General features: G+C 44.4%; 1 protein-coding gene across 1 annotated transcript in view; it reads left to right on the top strand.

The window, feature by feature from the left end:
• The first annotated feature begins 2593 nt into the window (after window positions 1–2593).
• Window positions 2594–26769, top strand: part of SMYD2 (SET and MYND domain containing 2) — a 36624-nt gene continuing 12448 nt past the window's right edge. The window contains exons 1-6 of the mRNA XM_081000582.1: window positions 2594–2969; window positions 10761–10824; window positions 20152–20262; window positions 22687–22747; window positions 24774–24898; window positions 25923–25990. Coding sequence (XP_080856708.1) covers window positions 2788–2969; window positions 10761–10824; window positions 20152–20262; window positions 22687–22747; window positions 24774–24898; window positions 25923–25990 — 611 coding nt within the window. The 5' untranslated portion in view covers window positions 2594–2787. The remainder of the gene's footprint in view (window positions 2970–10760; window positions 10825–20151; window positions 20263–22686; window positions 22748–24773; window positions 24899–25922; window positions 25991–26769) is intronic.

Genomic DNA, 26769 nt, shown 5'->3' with positions numbered 1-26769 from the left:
GGGATGCGGGTGGCGCTGTGGTCTAAACCACAGAGCCTAGGGTTTGCCAATCAGGTCAGCGGTTCGAATCCCTGCAATGGGGTGAGCTCCTGTTGCTCAGTCCCTGCTCTTGCCAACATAGCAGTTTGAAAGCACATCAAAGTGCAGGTAGATAAATAGGTACCGCTCCGGCAGGAAGGTAAACACCGTTTCCATGCGCTGCACTGGTTCATCAGAAGCGGTTTAGTCATGCTGGCCACATGACCCGGAAGCTGTACACCGGCTCCCTCGGCCAGTAAAGTGAGATGAGCGCCACAACCCCAGAGTCGTCTGTGACTGGACTTACTGGTCACGGGTCCGTTTACCTTTACCTTTACCTTTATGGGCCCAAATATGGCGCTGTCCCTCACTTCTCCTTAAAATAAATTGCACTTAATGTTTTAGCAGGACTGCATGCTGTAACAGTAAACAGCCAAAGTACTCTGCACATGGCGGGCCATGTTGTATTTTTCCCTTCATGGTGCACATTGCACCATGATTCAGGCAACCCGGGTTTGCCACATACACATCACAACCAGGGCCAAGAATGAGGGGGGAAAGCCTATGGCTGCAGGTGGGATGTTTCCGTGAATTGGCCCATTGTGACACTTCAGAGAAGCTGGAACAGTTTCCGTCTTCATTTACAGAGACTTGCTCTGACAAAGTTTGCGAACCTTCCTTCTGCATTAAAGAAAGGAAGACGAGTCAATGATCTTGAGCTGTGCCCTTAGTGTGTCATACTTCAGCAGTACTTATTTAGCAAATCTTTCTTCTCATGCCTCCAGGCTACAGACTGCAGGTGTAGAATGCCCTCTGCTTACAGCCATGAAGGGTTTCTAACATGTTAAGATTTTTTCTGTGATTCATGTTTCACATTTACCTCCTGGGAATTATATCATTTAAAAAAACCACAAACCCTTCAGCTTGATTAAAATCTTTGGTTCTAAAAAGCATGTCCACATTGGAGTTTCAGAGCCTTAGCATATAATAAGAAATTGCAGCTGCAATACTAGTAAAACGTATTGTGCTGAATGAGTTTTCGCTTGGGAAACCTTCCGATATTTGTTGGAATCAAACTCCCAGTGCACCCAATGGACAGGGGTGATGGAAGTTGTAGTCCATGGACACTTGGCAGTATCCAGAAATGACTACATCTTTGATAAGCTCTTGTTTCTCGAGTCTCCTCTGCCTTGCGGGATCTCTTTGGGAAAAGAGTAAATCCTACAAACAAATCCAGAGTGGAGTCCCTAAGAGTTAGATGATGCCTTGTACGCCTCCTTCCAGCCACTCCTGCAGCCAAGCTGGTGCCAAATGTATTGCTCGGCTTATCTTTGGACCACATCAAGGAGGTGGGGGGGGGGCGAATCTTGTCACCTGGGCAGCCCAGGACCTCCATACACACAACCCTGGCTTGCGCCCTGGGGAGGTGACTTCAGTGTTGCCAATGCAGCGGTTTGGCTTCACCTTCGGAGGTGCACTCCATTGTCTCTGGAGAAAGATGGATGCAAACAACATTCCCCACTGGGGTGCGCTTGTTCCTGGGTAAAACATGCTTAGGACTGGAATTTAAAGACCTTTCATTTTGTACCACATAGCTGTGGGGAGAGCTTTTTAGTTTTAGCCAGGGCTTTCTTTTCCCAGCCGGGGAGCTCATCTCCAAAACTCTCAGGTGGGTGCCATTGCTAGTCTAAGAGAAGTACAGTGGTACCTCAGGTTAAGTACTTAATTCGTTCTGGAGGTCTGTACTTAACCTGAAACTGTTCTTAACCTGAAGCACCACTTTAGCTAATGGGGCCTCCTGTTGCCGCCAGAGCACAATTTCTGTTCTCATCCTGAAGCAAAGTTCTTAACCCGAGGTACTATTTCTGGGTTAGCAGAGTCTGTAACCTGAAGTGTATGTAACCTGAAGCGTATGTAACCCGAGGCACCACTGTAGTTCATAGTGAGCTCCTCCGGCACCTCTTTTTCTAGAAAAACAGCACTGGTTTTAGCTTTTAGAATGGTTGTGCGCTAAAAGAATTCTTTCAGCCCCAAAATGGAAACAAGAAGAAGTGCCAACGAAAGAAGAGTGGCAGATGAAGATGATGGACTTTGCAGAACTGGCAAAGCGGACAGGAAATATCCGAAACCAGCATGATCACGTATTCCAAAAGGACTGGAGTAAATTTATACGATATTTGAAAGATTATTGTAAGCAATTAACATCACTAGCATGATTTGTAATGGGAAACTTTCTACCTTTCTATATTTATTTAAATTTTGAGTCATTTTGTAAGGAGTGTAATTAGAATTGGAAAACGTGCCAAGTGCCATGATATAACTTTGATAGCCATGAGGCAACTTAAAAAGAGAGAGACGAGTTCTTAACCCCTCAACGTCAAACGAAAGACCGTGAGAAGGGGGGGTAGCAGAAGGGAATTCGGCTTCCCGTCCAACCGAAAGCCTCCAGCGTCAGGGCCCGCCACCCCTCACCTCCGGGGCGCGTACCCGGGGCGCTGCGCGGGCAGCCGGGCCCGCGTTGCCTCTAGGACCCAGCGGGCTCCCGGCGCGCTTTTCCCAGGGAGCCGGCCGCGGCCGCCACTGCTGCTGCTGCTCCGGCTGCCCATGCCCATGTATGTGCTGCGAGCTCTGGCTGGCCGGGGCCGGGCGCTGCGGGTGGCTGCTGCTGCTGCGCGCCATTAATAGCCACGGCACAGGCCGCCGCCACGACCGGGCTTGTGCCAAGAAGGAGGCGGCAGCGGCGGCGGCAGCGCCTGGCAGAGAGGAGCCATGAGCTCGGCGAGGAGTTCCGAGTCTCCGGCGCTGGAGCGTTTCCAGAGCCCGGGCAAAGGCCGGGGGCTGCGGGCGCTTCGCCGCTTCGCCGTCGGGGAGCTGCTCTTCTCGTGCCCGGCCTACACGTGCGTGCTGACCGTCAACGAGAGGGGCAACCACTGCGAGTGCTGCTTCGCCAGGTACCGCCCGGCCGGCCTGCCCGGCCGCTGCCCTTCGGCGCTCGCCCGTCCCCTGCCGGCGGAAGGGAGGAGGCCGAGCGGGAGGCACGAGAAGCAAGGGGGCAGGCGCTCGCCTTGGCGGCGCCCGCGAATTCCCCGCGGGTCCTAGCACCGGCGGCCCGGGGCGCGCTTCTCTGCGGAAGGGAAGGCCCTTCCCGGGCAGCTGCTGGCGGAGGCCGGGCGCGCGCGGGAGGAAGAGGGGCCGGGGCTCCTCCGGCTGGCCTGCCTGCCTGCCTGCCTGCCTGCTGCCTGGGCCCTCTCTCACATCCAACAGCCTCCTGCCTCAGCCCCACATGGGGCGCCCTCTCCCGCACCCCGAGACGTCATTCTGACTGCTGCGTGGCCAGAGAGGCAGCAAACCCACAGGTGGAGAGGAGGATCTCTTCTTCCTGTCTGGGAAACCCGCTGCACCTGTTGGATTTCTGGCTGCCCTTCAGCTGTCTCCCAGGGGACTCGAAAGTGGGATGGGGGGGGGAATTAGAGGAGGCTTTACACGTGTCCAGGAGGTGTAGATGCTCAATAGCTGGATCCAGGGCTGAAAATGGCAAAGCTGTGATTCAAAGGAAGCCATGCTTATCCTCAACTGTCCTTCAGAAAGAGCATGCATCCTTCTTTCTTTGTAGTTTGAGCCGTCAACTAAAATTCGCAACATCTCTGGACAGTAAAGGAGTAGAGAAAGGATTATCCGGCAGTAGATCATTTAATCTGGTAAAGTTAGTTGAATTAAGATCTTTCCACGCATTTAGCCTGAGCTTAGTTAGATTTAGGTAGGCCTAACTAAGCCCACTGAAATCAAGCAGTTTAGGGACATCTTGCTCTGCGTATGTTCAGGTGGTTGGTTGCCTCTTAAAACCAATTACGTTCCTTCTTGGCACTGTTAAACTGGCATAAAAAGATGTGGTCTCCTCCAGTGCGATTTATAATTGGCATGGAATATTGTGCAAGTTATCTCTTCCTTGTTAAGAAAAGCAAAACTGAGGCTGAGTTTGGATGGCCCGTGAAGGCTTGAGATCTGTACATGCTATACCTTTAAAGCACATTCGAAACACATTTCTTTCCTCAAAGAGTTCTGGGCACTGTAGTTCATTAGATGTTGCTGGGAATTGTAACTGTGAGGGGCAAACTACAATGCCCAGAATTCTTTGAGAGAAAGAATGCATTTCAAATGTGTTTTAAAAGATATAATGTGTACACAGCCATGGTTGTTTAGCTAAGCCATGGTTTGTGTTACCTCGACTGACATACCAGGATCTGAAACTACAATTTGGAAGCTTGTTTGCAGATGAGCTTGTGCTAACTTTGGTTTGCAATTATGACTGAATTCATGGAAAAGTAGCAAACCATTGGTCCACTTTATGAAATGGCAGTTGCATCATGGGAATGAAGTTTTCTTTTCCTTGAGAGGCTATCGCACTGTGGGTATAGGAGTAAATGTGGAGCTTTTGTAGCTGAGCGAGGAAGGAAAAAGACAGCGAAGAAACACCTCTAAACATGATTTGTCTGCTATATGTCTCAAAAGATCAAACCATGTTTTGGGTTCTTATCTATAGCTAGCACAAGCCATGGTTTCACATTACATCTGAATGCAGCCTGAGCCTGGCATAGCGGGCCCTGGAGGTGGCTGGTGTATAGAAAGAATAGGCAGTAATCTTGGCAGGCAGAAATACCGCAGTCATCGCATGCAAGCTTACAGCTGTCATGGAATCATGTTGGAGTTTCAAGACCTACAGTTTCAAACAGGTGTATCTCTAAGAGAGATTGCTTGCAGAGGCCTCAGTATATTTCATCAGAGTCCTTTGGGTTCTGATATGCTGTAGAGTCTCCTGCAAGCATATTGTGGCACTGTAACTCTTCAAGATTGTTTTACCCCAGGCACTTTATATTACAGTCGTAGTAATAATAAGACTCCACAAACACCCATGTATGCATTGCAGCAGGCAGACTAGAAGACCCTCGAGGTCCCTTCCAACTCTGCAATTCTGTGAGTCTATGGTTCAATGTCCTGAGGATCCCTAATCATTTAGTGTTAAAGGTAATATCAGAGTTGTGTTATAATGTCCACTTTATAGAGGTCAGAATTAGGAACATCATATTTTGTTTTAGAGAGTCTGTTACTCAGGTCTTCTGATGGGTCGTGTGGCTGTGTAAGCTCAAATGGAATACAATTCTATGCTCAGGCACTCTAAATCTGGCACCAAGAAAACAGATTCTGCCATCTGTATAAATTATTCAAAAAAGAGAGAGAAGAAAGCACAATTCTGCCCTTTTTCATAGAACTGTAGAGTTGGAAGGGCTATCTAGTTCAACCCCCTGCAATGCAGAACTCGAACCTAAGACTAAGAGTCTCATGCTCTACCAACTGAGCTATCCTAAATTCACTCTTTTTTTGTTTTGTTACTTTGCATAAATCATTCTGGTTTTGCCAATCATGGGGTGGATGAAGACACGTGCCAGCTCCAATTCAGCCACATCTCTCGCTTCTCAGATTTCATCAGGGATTGCTCACATGCTTTCAAGAGCAACCGTGTCATCATAAGAGCTGCAAACTTGATTCATTTCATATACCAACTTCATGCCCTCCACCCAAATCATCGAATCATAGAGTTGGAAGGGACCCTGAGGATCATGTAGCCCAACCTCCTGCAATGCAGGAATATGGAGCAATTCAGGAGTTTGTAGCTGTCCCATACCTATTTATCTATCGGGGAAAATCTTTAGCTTTCCTTCCAAACTGTGCTTAAGAGCTCCCTGAATGAGGGTCCGTTAATCCAGTCTCTTACAGCATTAACATGCTCCTAGGTGGAATTCCCTGTGCCTATGGTTTTGCTAGCATTGACAAAGGCTATGCTAATTGGATGCAATGTTTGTAATATTTGCCATGGAATGGTATCATGGCTGTTGTCATAAAACGGTAGATTGATATTTATGTTCTGCTTTGTATTCTTAACTTCTGGATTTCGGGAGTGAAGTGAAACTGATTTGACCCTTTCCTTTCTTTCTGCCTGTCAAAAGTTTGATAACTTTAACTAGTACATTTTATTTCTATTGGATATCACATATCTTTTCCATCTAGGGTAGCGGTTAAATGGTAACAAAATATATGACTTAAAACAAATGTTGCTCCCAATAAACATGCATCCTCTGGAGGAGTTAACTGTATCAAAAGATAAATTAACACACAGTATCCTCAAAAGTATTTTGTTAAGCTATTCTCATGGGCCACATAATGTGATATTTTATTATACAGTATCTTATTTATAAAATACTTGAAATGGCTTGGTGCTGTACCAAAATAACACCAGTCCTGCCCTCATTATGAGAGTTTTGCAGACACACTATAAATAGAAAAAGAACTGCGGAGGAAATAAAATAATAAAATATTCATATACTGTATAAACTTGTTATTTTGACCCCTAAACGCTTTAGGTAAAGGTAAAGGAACCCCTGAACATTAGGTCCAGTTGTGACCGACTCTGGTCAGACCTCACCTGGAGTACTGTGTCCAGTTCTGGGCACCACAGTTCAAGAAGGACACTGACAAACTGGAACGTGTCCAGAGGAGGGCAACCAAAATGGTCAAAGGCCTGGAAACGATGCCTTATGAGGAACGGCTAAGGGAACTGGGCATGTTTAGCCTGGAGAAGAGGAGGTTAAGGGGTGATATGATAGCCATGTTCAAATATATAAAAGGATGTCACATAGAGGAGGGAGAAAGGTTGTTTTCTGCTGCTCCAGAGAAGCGGACACGGAGCAATGGATCCAAACTACAAGAAAGAAGATTCCACCTAAACATTAGGAAGAACTTCCTGACAGTAAGAGCTGTTTGACAGTGGAATTTGCTGCCAAGGAGTGTGGTGGAGACCTTCTTTGGAGGTCTTGAAGCAGAGGCTTGACAACCATATGTCAGGAGTGCTCTGATGGTGTTTCCTGCTTGGCAGGGGGTTGGACTCGATGGCCCTTGTGGTCTCTTCCAACTCTATGATTCTATGACTCTGGGGTTGCGGCGCTCATCTCGCTTTACTGGCCAAGGGAGCCGGCGTAGAGCTTCCGGGTCATGTGGCCAGCATGACTAAGCCGCTTCTGGCAAACCAGAGCAGTGCACAGAAACGCCGTTTACCTTCCCACCTATTTATCTACTTGCACTTTGACGTGCTAACCTAAACGCTTTAGGAGCATTATTATTACCTACTTTATCTGTATATGGAATAGTTCATGGTTCTTTCATATTACTAATGGAGGCAACGTTGCATATAATATCAAAATATTGACGTGAGCCTCAGGCTTATGTACTCGCCCCTTCCCCTCTCTTCCTCCAGTGCAACCATGAAGAGGAGATTGGAAACCTTCTGATTTAGATTAACTGTAGTTTAGTGCATTGTCCAAACTCCTAACTGTGGATGGCAGAAATCTTAACTATGGCTGGTAGGGTGGGGAACCTAGTTTAGTAGATTATGGCTTGAAGTTGTCTTTCCACTAACCATCGTTAAGTTGAACCAGTGTTTGTGTTGATTCTGATGGCATTACAAACCATGGTTAGCCTAAATTAGAAGTGAAAGTGCCTGATCTTCCTGCAGCTGCAGTGGAGGTGGAGGTGCATTTTGTTGTCCCAAGACTCACTAATGTCCAAAAGGCTCTCCAGGTGATTTACTTCTTCATCAAAGATGAGGTGCATTTAGTACATCAAAAACTATTCCTTTGCTGCCGGAAGGGGTGGTGGTGGACTAGATCCCTTAGGATCCCTTATTATTCTTTGTTGGATTGTAGCCAAATAAGGTTTACTCAGAGTAGAGGCATGTTAATGAACCTAAGTTACTCATGCCCATTGTTTTCACTGGGTCTTTTCTGACTAGGACTGTGTTGGCTGCATTTTCTTGCTATACATAATGTACAAATTGCGAGGTATTTGCTGGAGAATTATCAGTTTGACTCATTAAGTCTATAAGAACATATATGCTTTATTTAACTGCCAATTTTCAATGTAAGAGGTGGGGGGGGGGTTGGCCTTAGAGCTCTTGACAAAAAGAACATCATGAGCTTTTCTCTCATGCTGTAATTATTTGATGGTTTTAATAATAATGTAACATAAAAGGAAAAGGTAAAGGGACCCTTGACCATTAGGTCCAGTCGCGGACGACTCTGGGGTTGCGGCGCTCATCTCGCTTTGCTGGCCAAGGGAGCCAGCGTACAGTTTCCGGGTCATGTGACCAGCATGACTAAGCCGCTTCTGGCGAACCAGAGCAGCACATGGAAACACTGTTTACCTTCCCGCCAGAGCGGTACCTATTTATCTACTTGCACCTCGTGCTTTCGAACTTCTAGGTTGACAGGAGCAGGGACTGAACAACAGGAGCTCACCCCGTCGTGGGGATTCGAAGCGCCGACCTTCTGATCAGCAAGCCCTAGGCTCTGTGGTTTAACCCACAGCGCCACCCGCATCCCTTATAATAATTTCATACACCCCTCCCCCCAAAAACCAAGTAATATTGTTAGAAGGTTCCCCAAGAGGCAAGAGGTTCCAGGGCACAGTGCTTACCTGGGTTTGTCTTTCTTTGGAGAAGAGGACACTGGGGACTTCTGATGGTTTTCTAACATCTTCTAATAATTCGAAGATCTAATAATTCTATTACCAGCATAAGGAAGTAGTAGAGCATAGTTAGCTAGTAGAGCATAGGCAGTAATATCCCTGAACATCAATTGCTGGCAATCCCAAATGGGGAGAGTGCTCTTCCTCCCAGGACTTTCTATAGGCATCTGGTTGGCCACCGCTAGAGCAAGCCTTTGGCCTGATCCAACAGGCTCTTCTTGTGTTTACAAAATGGCACACTCTCACCAGGCATGAAAATTATCATGTCTCATTGGATCCACTGTGTACCCCAATATTGTTTTCAGTCTTTAGCTAACTCTGCCTCCGTATCTCTTTCTGCCTCCAAACTGCCCTTTATTCATATGCACCTGGCTCACTCTCCTTGGCTGTTTGCCCCAAGCCTTTTCTTTTTTCTTTTTTTATTCCATTGTAATTATGATCCCCAGAACAACAGAATTGTTACACACTTCCCCAAGATGCTTTTCAGCCTTTAGTCTTCATTTTCTTTATTTGTTAACAAGATATAAAAATGCCTCTAGGCAATGTACAGAAAAACACACACCTTAAAATCACCTGTAAAACCAGATGTTAAAAACAAGTTGGCTTAAAAAATTGCAAAAATTGAATCGTCGGTTTTAAAATTTACATTATATTAAAATACATGTCATGGGTAGGCTTGCTGAAACAGAAAGTATGATCAAGGTACCTGTCAAACCTTGATGGCTTTGTCATTCACAACTTTGCACCAGGACTATTAAGAAATGTTATTAATACAGTCATACCTTGGAAGTCAAGTGGAATCCATTCTGGAAGTCCGTTAGACTTCCAAAACGTTTAAAAATCAAAGCAGCCAATCAGGAAGCTCCTGCAGCCAATCAGTAGCCACTGAAGCCCCGTCGGACCTTCAGCTTCCAAAAAGAGTTTGCAAACCAGAACAGTCACTTTCATGGTTGCAATGTTCAGGAGCCAAAACGTTCAGGAACTAAGGTGTTCGAAAACCAAGGTACAACTGTACCCTACTGTGAAATCCCAGACTGTGCTCAGACACTGCTTTCAAGGCGAACTCATAGCGATAGTCCAACCCGCAGTAGCCTAACAGCTGTCTTGCTACAATATCTTAAGTTTAAGTTGAGATGCTTGTGGAGCACTGTTTCGTAAATATATCTGGGAGGTTGCTTGGCTGTGACCATAGGGAGATCCCTATGACAGCACTCAGGTGTAATGTGTTGCATTGCAGTATATAGCACAGTAGGTTTGCTGCAATGCAGCGTGCTCTGGAACTAAGCTTGAGAACTTCCTCTTGCAGCCACTGTGTAGAGGTGTCCCAAAGGGAGATGACGTTTATATATTAAAAAAACAGCTTCACAGTTTATCCATTGTATAGAAAACTGTGCTCAGAAAGAGGGCCGCTAATTTAGTGCCTTGGTTGCAGAAAACTCAGCATGTTAAATAACTTTCTCTAGCATTTACGGCTTCAGGGACTGGGGTTGTTACAATTGTTTTCTTTTATGTAAGCACGCCCCAGTGTTAAACAGACACAAAAAAAGGGAGCCTTTGAGCTTCTCCGCAAATTAGCAGATTAAACAAAGTATATTACTTTTATTTGCCAAGAAGCAAATTATATCATCGTGCCTGTTAGATTCAGTCATTTGCAGTGTGCACAATGCAATTAAAGTGATAACTGTGAGCTCCAGGGATAGCTCTTTCTTTTTATATGATAGCTTGACAAACTCATGCTCGAAGAGGAGAGGAAAAGGCTGGTGCACAGAACCACTTTTTCATGTTTAGAAGTGAATATAATTGAATCCTCCCCCCTGGTTTACAGGATAATTCCTCTCTCCAGCCCACCCCCCAGTTTAAGAACAGTTATAAGACGCCATCTGAGATCTTGCATGATAGCTCAGTTGGTAGAGCATGAGACTCTTAGCCTCAGGGTCATGGGTTCAAATACCATGTTGAGCAAAAGATTCCTGCATTGCAGGGGGTTGGACTAGATGACCCTTGTGGTCCCTTTCAACTCTACAATTCTATGATTCAGTGACCATATGGGTCCCATGCCTATTGACCAGGTCAGCTTCTGCATGCTGGAATGCTAATGGCCATAGTATTTTTATTAAATGATTGTCACCGGAGAGGCATGACAATTGTGTGCGTTGTCTCTTTTTAAGGAAAGAAGGCTTGTCCAGGTGTGGAAGATGCAAGCAGGCTTTTTACTGCAACGTAGAATGCCAGGTGAGTGTCACAGGAACCATGATGGGCAAAAAAGGGCGTTGCTTCTATTTTATTCCAAATGTTTTCATACCTTCCTTCAATCTAAAAAAAAAAATGTCCAGGGCAGTTTACAATAGGTACCGTATTTTTCGCTCTATAAGACGCACCAGACCACAAGACTCACCTAGTTTTTGGAGGAGGAAAACAAGAAAAAAAATATTCTGAATCTCAGAAGCCAGAACAGCAAGAGGGATCGCTGCGCAGTGAAAGCAGCAATCCCTCTTTCTGTTCTGGCTTCTGGGATAGCTGCACAGCCTGCATTCGCTCCATAAGACACACACACATTTCCCCTTACTTTTTAGGAGGGAAAAAGTGAGTCTTATAGAGCAAAAAATACGGTAAATAGCAAGGATTTATGGATTCAAATGGGTTCTTAGCTGAGAGAGGAAAGGAGTTTGCTGCCGAGGGTCGGTGCCACTGTAGAATCATAGCCGTGGCCTGAATAATTCTAGGAATTTTGAAATTGCCATAATGAGTCACAGAGGATCATCTGTGCTGGGTCATAGTATCGCTGAACCATTAGATTAGTAGACTGCTACATGGCCCTAATTGCTTCAGAAGCTTCTGCCTGCTTTAAACATACCAGATGGCTTAACGTTATTTCACTAAGCTGGTGAGGAAGCTTGTGCCTAGCTGAGCAATCAGAAATAAAGGCTGGATTTAGCTTTTGCGGGGAAGGGAAAGAATCTGTTTACAAATGTACAGTCACCGCTGCTGCTAATAATAATAATAATAGTGTGCTTAGAAACCAACTGTGCTTTCACTTGGTTAGTCATATGCATTCATTACAGGGGCAAAGGAAGCTGCAAGTAGACCCATTTAGAGTAATTAACAGTTAGTGGGGGTAAAACTTTAATGCACAAAAGCAAAGGCCTCTAACCTTATTAAGTGTTTCTTTCCCTTGCTACTCTGGCACTTACCCACCTGGGATCATTAATAAAAACCCCAGGGTTGCATTTGTCATTTCTGAAGTGTGTTTGGTGTTCTAGTCCTCTGAGCTAATTCAGGGGTGAGGACCTTTTTTTTCAGATCGAGAGATATGCTTTCTATGGAAACATCTGGTGGGTAGGGAGGGCATGCTAGCAGCGGGCAGGGCAAGAGGCAAAAGAGGTCCAAACAATGGATGTAAATGCTACTTTTGCACAGTAAACCTCTTTGTCTACATGCTCTCACACACCTCTACTCTCCATCTAGGCAAGCAAGAGGCATTATCTCAGATCAAGGACACATTCAAGCCCAGCGAAAACACTTCATTTTACTTTTTTTTTGTACGGTAGTCTAGGTTCTGTACACACCCCTCTCTATCCTTCATCCAGACAAGAAAGAGTGATTCTCAAGCATTCAAGGACACATTCCAGGCGAAAACACTCTAGGAGGCTGTGGGGTGTGGCCAGGGGTAGAGGGCATGGCTCAGGAGGGCGGAGTCCCAGGAGCCAGATAAAGATTCCTGCGGGGCCACATTGGAGCTAATCCACACAGCCATTTTTGAGGTTAGAAACATCACCGGGATGTAAATTGGTTGTTGGAAGGTGTCGCTATATGAAAAGGTTGCACAGGTTACTTGATAGTGCTCTATCTACCTCAGAAAGGGTTGTCATGTGAACAGTTACTCATATTTTATTTTTGCCAACTCCCCCCCCCCCCCATTTTATGGCACCAAATTGAATATTTATGACTAATACAGCATTTTCATCCTGTCTTTTTGGTGCAAAAATGGCAGGTGGCGTCGTCTTTAAAATTACCCATTTGAAACAAAACAAAGAGCTGAAATCATATTCTGTGTTCAGAATATATCACCCTCCCCCCTTTTTTCTGCTGCTGTTTTCCCCACTGTAGAGACATTGGCCTTGACATACATATTTGCCCCTTTGCTTTCAATGCAGGAATATGCATTTTGACTGATTTCACCAGCCTCTTCATGGATCAGGTGGGAACTGAAGCCATATTTCCAAGTCCTGCCACTATGGTCAGAATCAGCTAGTTTTAGCTAAGCAGGCATGCTCCTCTCTCCTTAATTGTGTGTGTGTGTGTGTGTGTGTGTGTGTCCTGAATGTGCTGCCCATCATTTTCACTAGCTGATCCAAATAATTATTCCTTTTAAGAGAATTGGAGCAGAATGGGAGAGAGGAAGCTGATACTCAGGAGTGGAGAAAAAAACCTCATATCCACTGGCCAAATGTGGCCCTCCAAGTCATTCCTTCTGGCCCTCAGGACTTGCCCTAGCTAGGAAATGTGTGGCTATCCCCAATGCCGTGAACTCCCATCAGCTCCAGCCAACACGGCCCAGTAGTCAGAGATGATGGGAGTTGGAGTTCTGGGCCATACATTCCCAAACCCCGAGTTACAGACTGTCCTACGTTCCTGCGCTTGCCTGCTCAAGGTGAGTGCTTCCCACGGCGCCTGCAAGGCAGTTGTAACAAAGCAGCCTTCCAAGAATGAAGGGTTTTTCTATCAGGCCCTCTGGACATTAAAAAGTTGCAGGAGAGTTGAGATTTATATTCAGGTCTTAAGATGTGCAATTATATAACGATTTCATAAAGCCCTTCCTTCGGGTCATCATGTGCGATGTAATGCTTTATTCAATAGGACTTCAAGAGACTTGATCTTTATATTTTGAACATACCAGTATTGATCGTGCCTTTTTCATCACACTGTATGAAATGCTTACGGGGTTTTTTTGCTCCTCACTTGGTAGAATGCTTCTCTTCAGCATTTGGGGGCTTCTTCCAAAGTACTGTAAGAACATTGCCAACACCGAATTCTTTTTCAAAGTTACCTTCAAGCATTGTGTTCCTTAGAACCTAGTCTCTTCTGACTGTACGTGCTGCACAGACAATCTGTATCACATTTTCATCTTTATCTTCTTCAAAGACTTTGGGTGGTGGTTTTTTTTTTAAGGTTTTTTTTTTAGTGGCTCAGCAATTCTGTTTTGCAGCCGAGAAGGGCATTGGGGCCTTGATATTGAACTTGTAGGACTCTGTTGTATAGCAAATGTTTCTCTTTTGTACCTCCATGAAAATGCATGCTCTTTGCTTTGGTTTTCTTCACATTACACAGTCAACCCTTACATTTTCTCTAAACTAAAACATCCCAAATGCTGCAACTTTTCCCATCCCCTTGATCATTTTGGTTGAGCTTTCTTTTCTTTCATTTGCATCATGGTGGTCTTGATAGGAGAACTAGCTTGATAGCTAGTTGGTTCCATTCTGCCTTTCACAATTGACGGATCAAAGCTGGCTAACAACCCCAATTGAATTCAGATAACATGCACAGCTATTTATCTAAAATAGTAACAATAAATTTTGGGTCAAAGGAGCATTAGACCTAGTGCCATCTTCTTTTTATTCCACCTCAGAAACTGGCTGTTAACAGCACTGTAGATAAGTACTTTGAGAGGGCAGCATTTTACAAGTGTAGATATGATGAACTAAGTCTTGGGGACACAGGCTGTTTTTTCCTACTATAAAACACCTCTATTCAATTCTTAATAAGTTGAGGTCAGCTAATTATAGTGGATGCAGCCCTTTATTTGTCTTTTTTCTCTTTCAATGTTTGAAGAAGCTCTCAAAAGAAAAGAAAACATAATGGGAAAGGGGGTGGGAGGTTCCCCCCTTCTTTTCCAACCATTTTGTGCTTCCACTAATATGCCTGTTAACTTCCTCAAGAGGCCACCTTGACAGATAATGTGGGTAGTTTTGGTTCTTTGTTTTTAAAGAGAATCAAAATATTCAGAAGTGATAATAGAAGCATTCAGTGAATTTGTTTCCTGGCATAGTCATTTACTAAAATGCTTGTGCCTTTGTGTGGCAAATAAAAAGACCCCAGGGTATGACTTACCTTTAAAAAAATATATGCACAAGTAAATAGGTAAAGGGACCCTTGACCATTACCGGTAGGTCCAGTCGCGGATGACTGGGGTTGCGGCGCTCATCTCGCTTTACTGGCCAAGGGAGCCAGCGTACAGTTTCCGGGTCATGTGACCAGCATGACTAAGCCGCTTCTGGCGAACCAGAGCAGCACACGGAAATGCCGTTTACCTTCCCACCGGAGCGGTACCTATTTATCTACTTGCACTTTGTGCTTTCGAACTGCTAGGTTGGCAGGAGCAGGGACCGAGCAACAGGAGCTCACCCCGTCGCAGGTATTCGAACCACCGACCTTCTAAGGCAAGCCTTAGGCTCTGTGGTTTAACCCACATGTATTAAATCCTCATAATATTGATAGACCCTGTAGGAAAGCTTTTAAATGACAGGCCAATCCTGTAGATCAGGGATGGCAAACCTATAGATGCTGTTGCGCCTCAACTCCCATCAGCCTCAGCAAGCTTGGTAGGGAGGTTTAAAGCAGGTTTTCCAACTGTGCAAACTCCTTTTGAGACATCCCCCCCACACAAAAAAGCTCCAAATGAACACAAAGCCTGCTTAGCTCCTTGTTTATACAGTGGTACTTCGGTTTTCGAACATAATACGTTCTGGAAGACTATTTGGCTTCCGAAACATTCGAAAACCGAGGCGCAAAGGGCAGCCTGCAGTTTCAATGGAGAAAACTGGAAAAAAACTGCAGCAGAATCCATTCGACTTCCCATGCACATTCGAAAATGGAAGCATTTACTTCCGGGTTTTCGGCTTCCGAAAACCGCAATATTTGGCTTCCAAGATGCTTGAGAACTGAGGTACCACTGTATTAGTGATGGTTTCTGCATAGCAGTGAGCAGTTCTTACCTACTATACACAGATAATTCACTTATGAATCTGCCTTAGGCATGCACACGCACACGCACTCAGAGTACTTTAAGTGTATTTGCAAGGATGTGACAAAGCATTACCTGCCCAGAGATGACGGTGAAGAAAAGGAGGTTCTGCTCAAAAAGGTGGCTTGTTTAAATATGGTTTGGGCAGTTTAAGTATTGAAGCAGAGCACATTATATAATTTGTGTGCATGGTGTTCCTCAGGTATCTGATCTACCTCCCCTATTTTCCAATGGCACATTTTTCAACTGCGCAGTTTCCCCTCAACACTCCATTTTGCATCCAGTTGCGTAAAAAACCTTGCCAGCAAGCATGGCTGAGGGCCAAGGATGATGGGAGTTGTAGTTCAGCAGTGTTGCACGGCCCCAGATTCCCCACCCCTGCTGTAGGTTCAGTTGTGGTGAATAAGTAAGGGCGCATTCAGATGTGGGGAATCTTGCACTGGTTTTCCCAACTGTAATGCTGGTTCTTTGGTTCCTTTTCTGGTGTTCCTTTCATGCTGTCGAACCAGCTGTGTTATGTGGCTTTTTGACTGATTTGCTAAATTTCATCCACACCAGTGAGCGTGATGTGTCACAACAGCGTCACTACTCCCCCACTCTTTCCGCACATCTGTGCTTCTGTTCCCTTATGAGTCACCCATGAAAATGGCAAAAAAAGAACTGTATGCTGGTATACAGCCCCAAATTTACTCCCGTGAGTTTTCCAGGTTAAGGGGATAGCAAACTGGGTTTTTTCTGGACTCAAATAACACAGGAATGAGCGCTGAACATGCATTATATTCCATTGGTTTTCTGTGTCATGTGAAAGCTCATGTGGAAACCAACTCTTAGGGAAACTTGGCGGGGGGGGGGGGAGTGGAATAATACAGTGTGAACAAACCTTTCAGAAAGGTGAGAATCACACTTTTCTGTATACGTGGCATTCTTCTTATCCTCAGGGCTGCAAAGCTAGGTTGCCAACCTAATTTTGAAGAACTAAACAGACAGAAATAAGGAGAATGGTAATCAGAAATGTAAATTCACCTTCCCTCCCCTGGGCCACAATTCTGCTTTTTATATAATGTCAAGGGTTGATTGAGTCTAATTTTCACACTTGAGAGCACCAGTTTTATGAATAGTGTCCTTGGCTCTGTTACGTGGAATCAAGGATGTTAGGCTCTCCAAATGTGTTTTGGCATCAGTCCAATTTGTGAAAAGAACAATACGAAAATTACATGAGTTATTTATTTATTTATTTTTAAAAGTGAGAATTTCGCACATTCTTTCTAGAAATCTTCCCCTTTCCCTTTGACCTTTTCCCCTTGACTTACTACCTCCATGTAGACATGCCTAGAACACATAGGCTAGCTTTGAGGCCATCTGTGGGAGATTCCCCGCCTCAGCCCCACAGATTCATTCGAAGTATTGGCTTCCGGGGACTTTTGTTATTGTATTAGAATCCTATAGGCTTCTGGCACATCTGTAGCTGATGGAAGCCATTTTGAAGAGCCCACTGGAGGTAGCTCATGCTTCCGCTTTGATTTTTATAAAAGCAGGTGCCCTAGCAAACTTGCTTTTCCAGACATTTTCTCATTCTGTCCTTAAATCAGAGAGAAATATTGTCTGCATAGTCCCCACCCCCACCCCCTTGAACCTACAGTGTCGTTAATACAGCACTGGGGAGTTGGCTAGAACAATGCTGCCCGCTACCAGTCAAACGGCTTAGAAAAATTGTGGAAAAGAATGTTAAACGTGGTCCTGCTGTGATCACTAAAAAGGCCGCTGTCACAGTGTTTCCATGCCAGGTATTACTCAGACACTGCTCCCCTCTTCTGCAATATTCCTGGCTTTTATCTTGTTTTGCACAATTCAGCCATATCTTGTCCCTTTAACCACCTTACTAGTTCACATAACTCAGTCGGATTCTGCCTGAGGAAAAATTTTAATTAACTATGCTTAAAGAATCAAAGGGTCAGGACGGAACATTGGAAGGACATATTGGCATTGTCAATTTTGTATCTTCCTTAACATTTCTTTCTTTTTCTTTTTCTTTTTTTGGCGGTACAAACCCAAGTGCGGAATGTGGTATTCTACCCCTTGTGTACCAAAAAGTTAATTATTTAGTGAAGAATCTAAGCTGCTACTTGACAACTTCCTTTCTGGTCAAGTGTCAGATATTGTGACCATTAAATAAAGCCCTTTTCAGTCACACACACACACAGCTTTATTATGATTGCTAATTTGGCAAATATAAGTGGAGATTTCTGGGAAATATTTCCCACACAATCAGGTTTCTGAATGGTCACCATCCATTTGCTGGTGGGAAACTGAATGCTGGACTTCACATAGGCCTTTGCCCTAGTCCAAAAAGGCTCTTCTTTGGCTCTTATGCTTATTTCTTGACAACTCTTGGTACTTCCAAAATTTGCCCATTTAATTTTTGTGTTTGTTATGTCCATAATACTCTAGGTATAAAGAACTTAATCCAGTGACTTCAACCAAGTCATTGTCATTAGATAGCTCAGTTTGACTGTTGTGGCCTCCCCAATAGATACATGTGCTTAGATAGCATTTATTTCAGAAGGACAAGCTCTTAGGAAGCTGCCTTATATTGAGCCAGGCCATTGATCCATGCTTGTCAATATTGTCTACACTGGGTTGCAGTAGTACTTTAGGGTTTCAGACAGGGGTATTTCCCAGCCCTGCCTGGAGATGCCAGGGATTGAACCTGACACCTTTGAATGCAGAGTATTTGCCCTGTATTTGAACTGCAGCATCTCCCCATTCCCAGGTCCTTGACTAAGGGATGAGCTGCAGCTGCAGGACAGTTGTGTTTGTTTTGCATTCTCATTCAGAAGAAAAATGCTAGGTCATCTATAGGTCTCATTGAGTATTTTGTCTGGAGTATCTATCCTTGGAGAGTTGGTTAGTGGATGGGTCATGAAATGGAAGCAGAGGCGTGGGTGGCTAACACCCCAGAGGAGGGGTGGCCAACACCCCAGAGGACAGGATCACACTTCAAAACGACCTTGACAGATTAGAGAACTGGGCCAAAACAAACAAGATGAATTTTAACAGGGAGAAATGTAAAGTATTGCACTTGGGCAAAAAAAATGAGAGGCACAAATACAAGATGGGTGACACCTGGCTTGAGAGCAGTACATATGAAAAGGATCTAGGAGTCCTGGTTGACCACAAACTTGACATGAGCCAACAGTGTGACGCAGCAGCTAAAAAAGCCAATGCAATTCTGGGCTGCATCAATAGGAGTATAGCATCTAGATCAAGGGAAGTAATAGTGCCACTGTATTCTGCTCTGGTCAGATCTCACCTGGAGTACTGTGTCCAGTTCTGGGCACCACAGTTCAAGAAGGACACTGACAAACTGGAATGTGTCCAGAGGAGGGCAACCAAAATGGTCAAAGGCCTGGAAACGATGCCTTATGAGGAACGGCTAAGGGAGCTGGGCATGTTTAGCCTGGAGAAGAGGAGGTTAAGGGGTGATATGATAGCCATGTTCAAATATATAAAAGGATGTCACATAGAGGAGGGAGAAAGGTTGTTTTCTGCTGCTCCAGAGAAGCGGACACGGAGCAATGGATCCAAACTACAAGAAAGAAGATTCCACCTAAACATTAGGAAGAACTTCCTGACAGTAAGAGCTGTTTGACAGTGGAATTTGCTGCCAAGGAGTGTGGTGGAGTCTCCTTCTTTGGAGGTCTTTAAGCAGAGGCTTGACAACCATATGTCAGGAGTGCTCTGATGGTGTTTCCTGCTTGGCAGGGGGTTGGACTCGATGGCCCTGGTGGTCTCTTCCAACTCTATGATTCTATGATTCTATGATTCTATGATTCTATGGCTGTGGAGGATGCAGGGGGGGAGAGGACAAGCAGAGAGTATGTCGAGAGTCCTCTGCACTTTGGCAAGAGATGGGAATGTGGGGAGGCTGAATGGTTTGAGTGGGTAGTGAATCTGACTTGCCCAGGCTCCAGGCCAGCTGGCAGCCAAATCCGCAACACTGCTCTCAATCTGTGACCTTGTAACTAGTAGTGATGGCCACCAACTTAGATGATTTTAAAAGAGGATTGGTCCGATTCATGAAGGATAAAGCTATCAACAGCTACCAGACATGATGGCCATGTTCAGGGTATGCCTCTGAATACCAGTCGCTGGGAATCACAGGCAGGGAGAGCACTCTTGCTTCCATGTCCTGCTTGAAGACTTCTCATAAGCCTCTAGTCAGCTACTGGGAGAGCATGGTGCTGGAATTGATGGGCCTTAGGCCTGATCTGGTAAGGCTTTTCCTGCGTTCTTAACTAGTCTAGGGTGTGACTTTTATAATACATAGTTTTGGAGCATGTTAAAAACAACCTCATGAAATAGCTCTTTTATCTTCCGATTGGTTCCATCCTTAGCTGACTTTAGCAAGTGTCCTAGAGGAAACACATTTCACTTGACCTCAAGGCCCAGGTGGGGCGCAGGGCATCCTCTTCTCATTTGCAAAGCACAAATTGCAATGTTGATTTTGTTTTTTAAAAAATGCCTGTTTAATCTTCCAGAAGCAGGACTGGCCCCTGCACAAGCTGGAATGCTCGGCCATGTGTGTGTTTGGGCAGAACTGGAATCCCTCAGAGACTGTGAGACTCACTGCAAGGATTATTGCCAAACAGGTGAGCAGGACCCAAAGACTTCGGCCAGATTTCTGTTTTGTTTTGTTTGGAGATGGAAAGAGCCAGGGAAGTGACTGTGTGCTCCCGTAGTCTCCGGTGCAAAGTCGCTTCACAACATCTTGTTTGTGTATACGCCGGCGGTTGCTCCTAACATGAGTAGTTGAAGCATCTGCAGTGTTTGTGCTTAAGAACCTCTTGAAGTACTGTGCTCTTGAACCCTTTCCATCTATTAAGTCACCTCCCTCGTTCTTCATTGAATTTCTCCGTCAAACACGCTTTGCGCAAAGTCTTTGGAAAGCAAAGCCTTACAAATGTAATAGCACCTTTTATTCCCAATGTCCTCGGGCACAAGACTTGACTGCAAGCAGTTCACACAGTGTTTTTGCATTGCATAACGTTGATGTGAAGCTCAATGAAACAGGGTTTATTAGGGGAACTGCACAAACCTCTGTTTCAGATGCTCATTATGGCCGTGTTGCCGTGAATTCTAAATTCTTCTGTCTGTTTTGGCCAGATTCTCTGCAGTCCAGCTGTCTGGAGGCTGTTGGTTCCTTCACATATGACATTACATACACATGGGCTTCTTGGCAGCTTGACCAGGGACAGTCCTGTTCCCCAGGCTGAAGAATCAACCAGATGCTCCTCTCACTAGGAAATGAAGCCTCTGTGGCAATATGTCCTTCCCAAATGGAAAGGCCACCTTTCAGGGAAGAACGGACCACTTGTACTTAAAAACAGGGAAGGATGCAGAGGAACTGCAATACCTTAAAGACCGCCTCTCCCCATATAAACCAACCCGGACTCTGTGATCCTACTCTAAATCCCTTCTTTGTGTGCCTCTTCCACAAGAGGTCGGGAGGGCAGCAGCGCAAGAACGGGCCTTTTCTGCAGTGGCTCCTCATTTGTGGAATGTTCTTCCCAGGGAGCTCCGTCTGATGCCTTCATTATACATCTTTAGGTGCCTCAAAATGTCCCTCTTCTCCCAGTCCCTTGGCTGATGAATATTCTACAGCCTTTTAACTGTGTTGGGGGTGGGTATTCATCTTCTTTTTAAACTATTTATTTTGTGCTGTTATCTTGTGAACTGCCCTGAAGTAGAACCAGAATCTTTGGACATATATAAATTTAATAATTAATAGATAAAATTCATAGAATTACAGTGTTGGAAGGGATCTTTGAAGGCCATCTATGTGAACTCAGTGCTCCATGTCGGATCTGCAATCAACTGCAGCATCGCTGGCAGACTTTCCGTTCCAGAGTAGTTTAATAATCAATATATTTTCCCAAGGAACTCTGGGAGTTGTAGTTCGTGGGAAACAGGGGTCTCCTAACGGCTCTCAGCATCCTTAACAAAGTACGGTTCCCAGGATCCTCTGGGGGGAGTCGTGGCTGCTAAAGTGTGGCATAGTAGTGCTTTAAATGTTCAGTATGGATGTGGCCCAGGTCTCCATAAGTAGGAAGCCCTCTAAGCTGGCGGGAAATCTGACCCTATTTATGGAGGCTCCTCCCAAGGCAAAATGTGGTTTTCTGAAGCATGTTCTCTCTCACTCATAGAGTGTTCGCAGGGAAACAAAGTGGGACTAGTAAGTTTCAAGGTCACAGCTTTGTATGTTATCATAACGCTCCCAACTTCTCTCCCCCTCTGTAATAATGATTTTAAAAAATCAAACCTCCTAAACAATGGCCTTTGAAGAAATTCTGTACATTTTGAGAACTGCTTCTGTGATAAGGGTGACCCAGATGCAGTGGGGAGAGAGGACTCTGAAGGCATGCTGGGATGGTAGCTTGCCTGATTCCCCCTGTGCTTCTTTCCTTTCCTTTCTTTTTAAATTTTTTTTAAACACACTCTAGTGGTGATCCACAAACAAAATTAGATGTTTAATGATGAAAAGTCATTGGAATAAATTTGTGCTTTTATAGCTTGCAGGGAAGTGGGAGGGAGCCCTACATGCCATATGAAAGCTAAATATGCAAACCATAGTCCCTGAACCTCAGCTGCTGGGCCACCTGCAAACCCATATTTAATGGCCAAGATTACAAAGAAGTGGCCTTAGGCCAACGCTGGAGTGTTGCTTTTGAACTCTGTCAACATTGAGATTATTCACTTTCCTCAAAGCAAAGTCTGCCTTCTAATAGCTTGCTGCTGTTAGTTGCTTTCTGCAAATCTGCAGCTAAAAGAAATTACGATTTTCGTTTAAAAATAATAATTAAGAAATATTTGTTCTGTTTGTGCAGGCATTTTCACAGGAGTTTTGGGACATAGTGGCCTAGGGTGTCAGCTCTGGTGCAGCCTGCACTCTGGTGCAGTTTGTTGACTCATCTGGGCAGTGTGTGTGTATGTGTTAGAAAGGACAGTTGTGAATAAGCTGATGGAATGTGTGTGGGATTTTTTGAAAATGTCACTTTTCTTTTCTTCATTACTAGAAAACACACCCTGGAAGGACTGAGTCAGAAAAGCTCCTTTCTATAACAGAGTTTGAATCCCGTAAGTATAGAAAAATGGAAGACTCCAAGGGTTATTCCATAGGGGGTTCAGAAAGCGTTTTGTAGCTGTTCAACAAAACCTGTCTGTTTTTACATGTCTCTCTCTCTCTCTCTTCCTGTAGTATTGAGAATGATATTTATTCGTCGCTCTTTAGAAAAAGTCTCAAAGTGACTAACAGTACATCAAAAATACAATGCAATAGGCAAAAACAATAAAAAACAGACACAATACAGTACCAAAAGGTTACATTATCACTTCTGTTATGAATTATCATTGTTTATCTTGAATACAGTGAGTTTTCATGGAAAAGTCACAGGCGATATATAACCTCTTTGGCCTTGCTGTTTGCATTTTGCCTCTATAGCTTTGCACATACTAATCATAGTACAATACACAAACATTTTATGCACGTGCCTTTCTATATCTACCTCAACAAGGTGTCCCATTCTCCTCTCCCCCCACCCTGCTGCCACCGCCAATGATTCTATTGTTCCCCTTAACTTGGGATAAAAGTGAATTGAAATTCTGGTCCATTGATTACCCTTCTGTCTTGTCAAAACAGCCTTCCTGGCAACTCGGGTGACTTTGGTGGATTGTAATGTGAAATTTTAAAACAGCCAGCATTGTTACCAGGGGGCATCTAGGTAGTGATGGAACAGTTGCTTGATAGTGACAGTGTCTTTGGGGCTAATTGCAGAGCCCTCCAGTGTTGAGTTGCATATCTGTCACTGCCAGTCAAATCTGACATGTCCTCCACAGTTGCCGCATCCCAAATGCTCCTAAAGGTGATCTAAGGAGGAGTGAAGGCCTGTGTGTGTGTGTGTGTGTGTGTGTGTGTGTGAACTTATTTCCCCAGCTCAAGGCAGAGCTCAAAACTGAGCCGCTATTAAGAAGGCTAAGCAAACTGGAATTGCCTGCCAAGCATTCGTAGTGTTGCTCTCTTCCTTGGTGCTGCCAATAAGGGGAATAAGTGAGCACAACCATGCACATATTAGAGAACTATAATGTCTTAGATTTGTCTCCTGCTCAGTCGGAACACCTTGAGATGCAGTCATGAAATGCAGCTATCTCTAGGAATAAATGTACAACTTTTGTGCATTTGACAAGAATACCACTTCATTCTATTTCTTGTATTTTTAAGAAGACCATTTAAAAAAACCCCACCAACCTTCTGTCTTTAGCCTATTAGGTTGTTTAATGTGTTGCTTTTTTAGGCATTGAGCAGAAGTGGGCTGCAAGATCACATTTTTATGCTGTATGTGGGGGGGGGGGGAGAGGAGTTTGGATTTGATATCCTGCTTTATCACTACCCAAAGAAGTCTCAAAGCGGCTAACATTCTCCTTTCCCTTCCTCCCCCACAACAAACACTCTGTGAGGTGAGTGGGGCTGAGAGACTTCAAAGAAGTGTGACTAGCCCAAGGTCACCCAGCAGCTGCATGTGGAGGAGCGGGGAAGCGAACCCGGTTCACCAGATTACGAGTCTACCGCTCTTAACCACTACACCACACTGGATCTTCTCCTCCCCCCCCCCGCCCCACCTCCCGCCACACACACACTCACTCTAGGATCTCTATCATTTACTGAAGTCTGGCGTGGCATTTATCAATATTTTATTTTCGATTGATTTTTTTTTAACCAGAGTAAAAACCCAGTTTTGATGTCCCTTCCCACACAGGGAGGCCTTTCATTAGGTGTCATTTAATTCAGTGGTTCAGTGGCTTACTTGAGCATTCGTTAGTGGTGCATTGACAAATACACAAAAAGATTACACAGTGCGTTTCATAAGCCAATATTATTCCCAGCTAATATATGGGTAGAAATGTGCCAGCTGTTAGATGCTTCCTGGCATTGTTCCCTTCCACAAGGCCTACAAGGAGGAAAATGATACTCCCTGCAGTTCAAAGAAGAGTTCTTGTGACTGATTCTCTTTTCTTCGAGGGCGTCCTGTCTTGAAGCGGACTTCGCTGCACTTCACTGCAAGTAAATTGGTCTTTGTATTGAAAAGGGATTTCTTTTCCTTTGCAGATCTCGATAAGCTCGACAATGAAAAGAGAGAGTTGATTCAGAATGACATCTCGGCTCTCCATCACTTTTATTCAAAGCATATAGAATACCCTGACAATGCAGCTCTTGTGGTCCTTTTTGGTCAAGTAAGATGGATTTTTAAAAGGGGGTAGGGGGTTAGGCTGGATCCAAATGGCACCTTTGGGGGCATGTGATCTTGCACTGAACCAGAAATACAGGAAGTAAGGTTGAAAAAGAAGCTTAGAGTTGTGTGCAATTTTGTGTGATAAATCCCACATTTTGGGCCCTGCCAGCCCCACAAAACTCTGTCGGATGGGGCAGGAGGAATGGTCTTTGCTTCAAAATGATTTAAGGGTGTTGCATGCACTGAATTGAATCATCCCCAAAAACCCTCTATTGGAAGCCTCCTAGTGATTCTGGAAACCAAAGCCTTGGCAAATAATTTTATGCATGTTTGCATATTACATTTCTTCAGTATTTGTCCCAAAAATGTAAAGTCTGGAAGTGATCTATGCAATTCTCATATTTTCCCCTTTTGATATAGTCTAGTACTCAGTCCCATTTTCTTTAGCTTTTACCCTTTTAATTTATTGTTGACTTTCTTTAAAAAAGAAACAATAATATGTATCATAGAGTAGATATACAAAATGCAGACCAATACATAAACATACTGAGCACATATTGTAAACATAAACACTATATATTAGGAAATGATTTTTTTACAAACATCGAGATAGTAATGTTTGATGTCAGTACATGACATGAATGCTGTTGTATACACATTTTAAAAGATGCTGCTGTCTAAATAATGTAATGGAAGGTACGGCTTGGAACTGAATGTCATTTTGAGACTGAAAATAACACACTCAGCTGCCTTTTCGCCCCACCTGGTTCCAGGATGCTGACACACTCTGTTGCGGCTCAGCCCGGCTGCCGCATCCTTAATCTTCCACTATAAAACTAAATTGCAGGCAAACTCTGACCTCCCTTCTTGTAAAGCTACTCGCTCAGCAGCAAGACTTGATTAAGAATAAGCAGCATTCTAATCAGATTAATCAGGATGGTGCAGACAAATATGGTCACTTAGGCATGCAGTGTTCAACAAGCCAGCAGGTTTTTAATTTCTCTCCGTCTTTCCCTTTCTCTCAGGTGAACTGTAACGGCTTCACAATTGAAGATGAAGAACTTTCACACTTGGGATCAGCGATATTCCCTGAGTAAGTGTTTTAGATGCAGTATCTCCCCCAGGGGGAAAACACACACACACACAATTTCTTAGATCTATCAATTAGTTTCCAACAACAACAACAAAATCCCCCAATGCTGTAAGTTATTTGCAAAGCTGAACAAGGCATTCCTTTCTCAGCTCTTGGAGTCCTGGACACAGCTCCCTTCCTCTTCGTGTTCAACATCTGTGCATGTCTTATGAACCAGGTCCTCACCGTATACCAGGTCTGAGTGGTCCAGGATCTCAAAGGGCCAATACTTGGGCCAATACGGTAGTTGCCTTGAAACTGTTGAGATTTTAAGGTGCTTTGCTGTGGCTATGCTGCAAGCAGCTGTTTCCTAGGACTTCACTTGTGGAGGTAAATTCTATAAGCTGATAAGACATTTTGTTGTCTTTGAGATTCCTTCATGAACTCGCAACTTTGCCCTGATCGTACAGTTGTAATAATAAACTTCATAAAGAGACTTTTGAGCTGCTTTGCACATAACGTTAAATCAAATACCGGCTTGCTGCAAACGCACAGGTTTCCAGAGAGGCGTTTGCGGCTGCTGAGCTACTGCTCTGGTCCTGCTGCTGTTGCGCTGCTGTGAGCTAAGTCATGGTTTGCCTTAGTGAGCCATCCAAACCCAAGCTCATGGTTTGTTTCACTCCAAGCAAACCATGGGCTTTAACCAATGTTTGTCTGGAGGAGACGAGCCTCCACAATGTTAAGCCAAGTTATGGCTTGCTTTCCATGAGTGTAATAGCAGGAGGACTATGGTGAGGACT

Source organism: Podarcis pityusensis (assembly GCF_964106645.2).
Source record: "Podarcis pityusensis genome assembly, chromosome: 3".
Classification (NCBI taxonomy): Eukaryota; Metazoa; Chordata; class Lepidosauria; order Squamata; family Lacertidae; genus Podarcis; species Podarcis pityusensis.
This window is presented reverse-complemented; position numbering and strand designations above follow the sequence as displayed.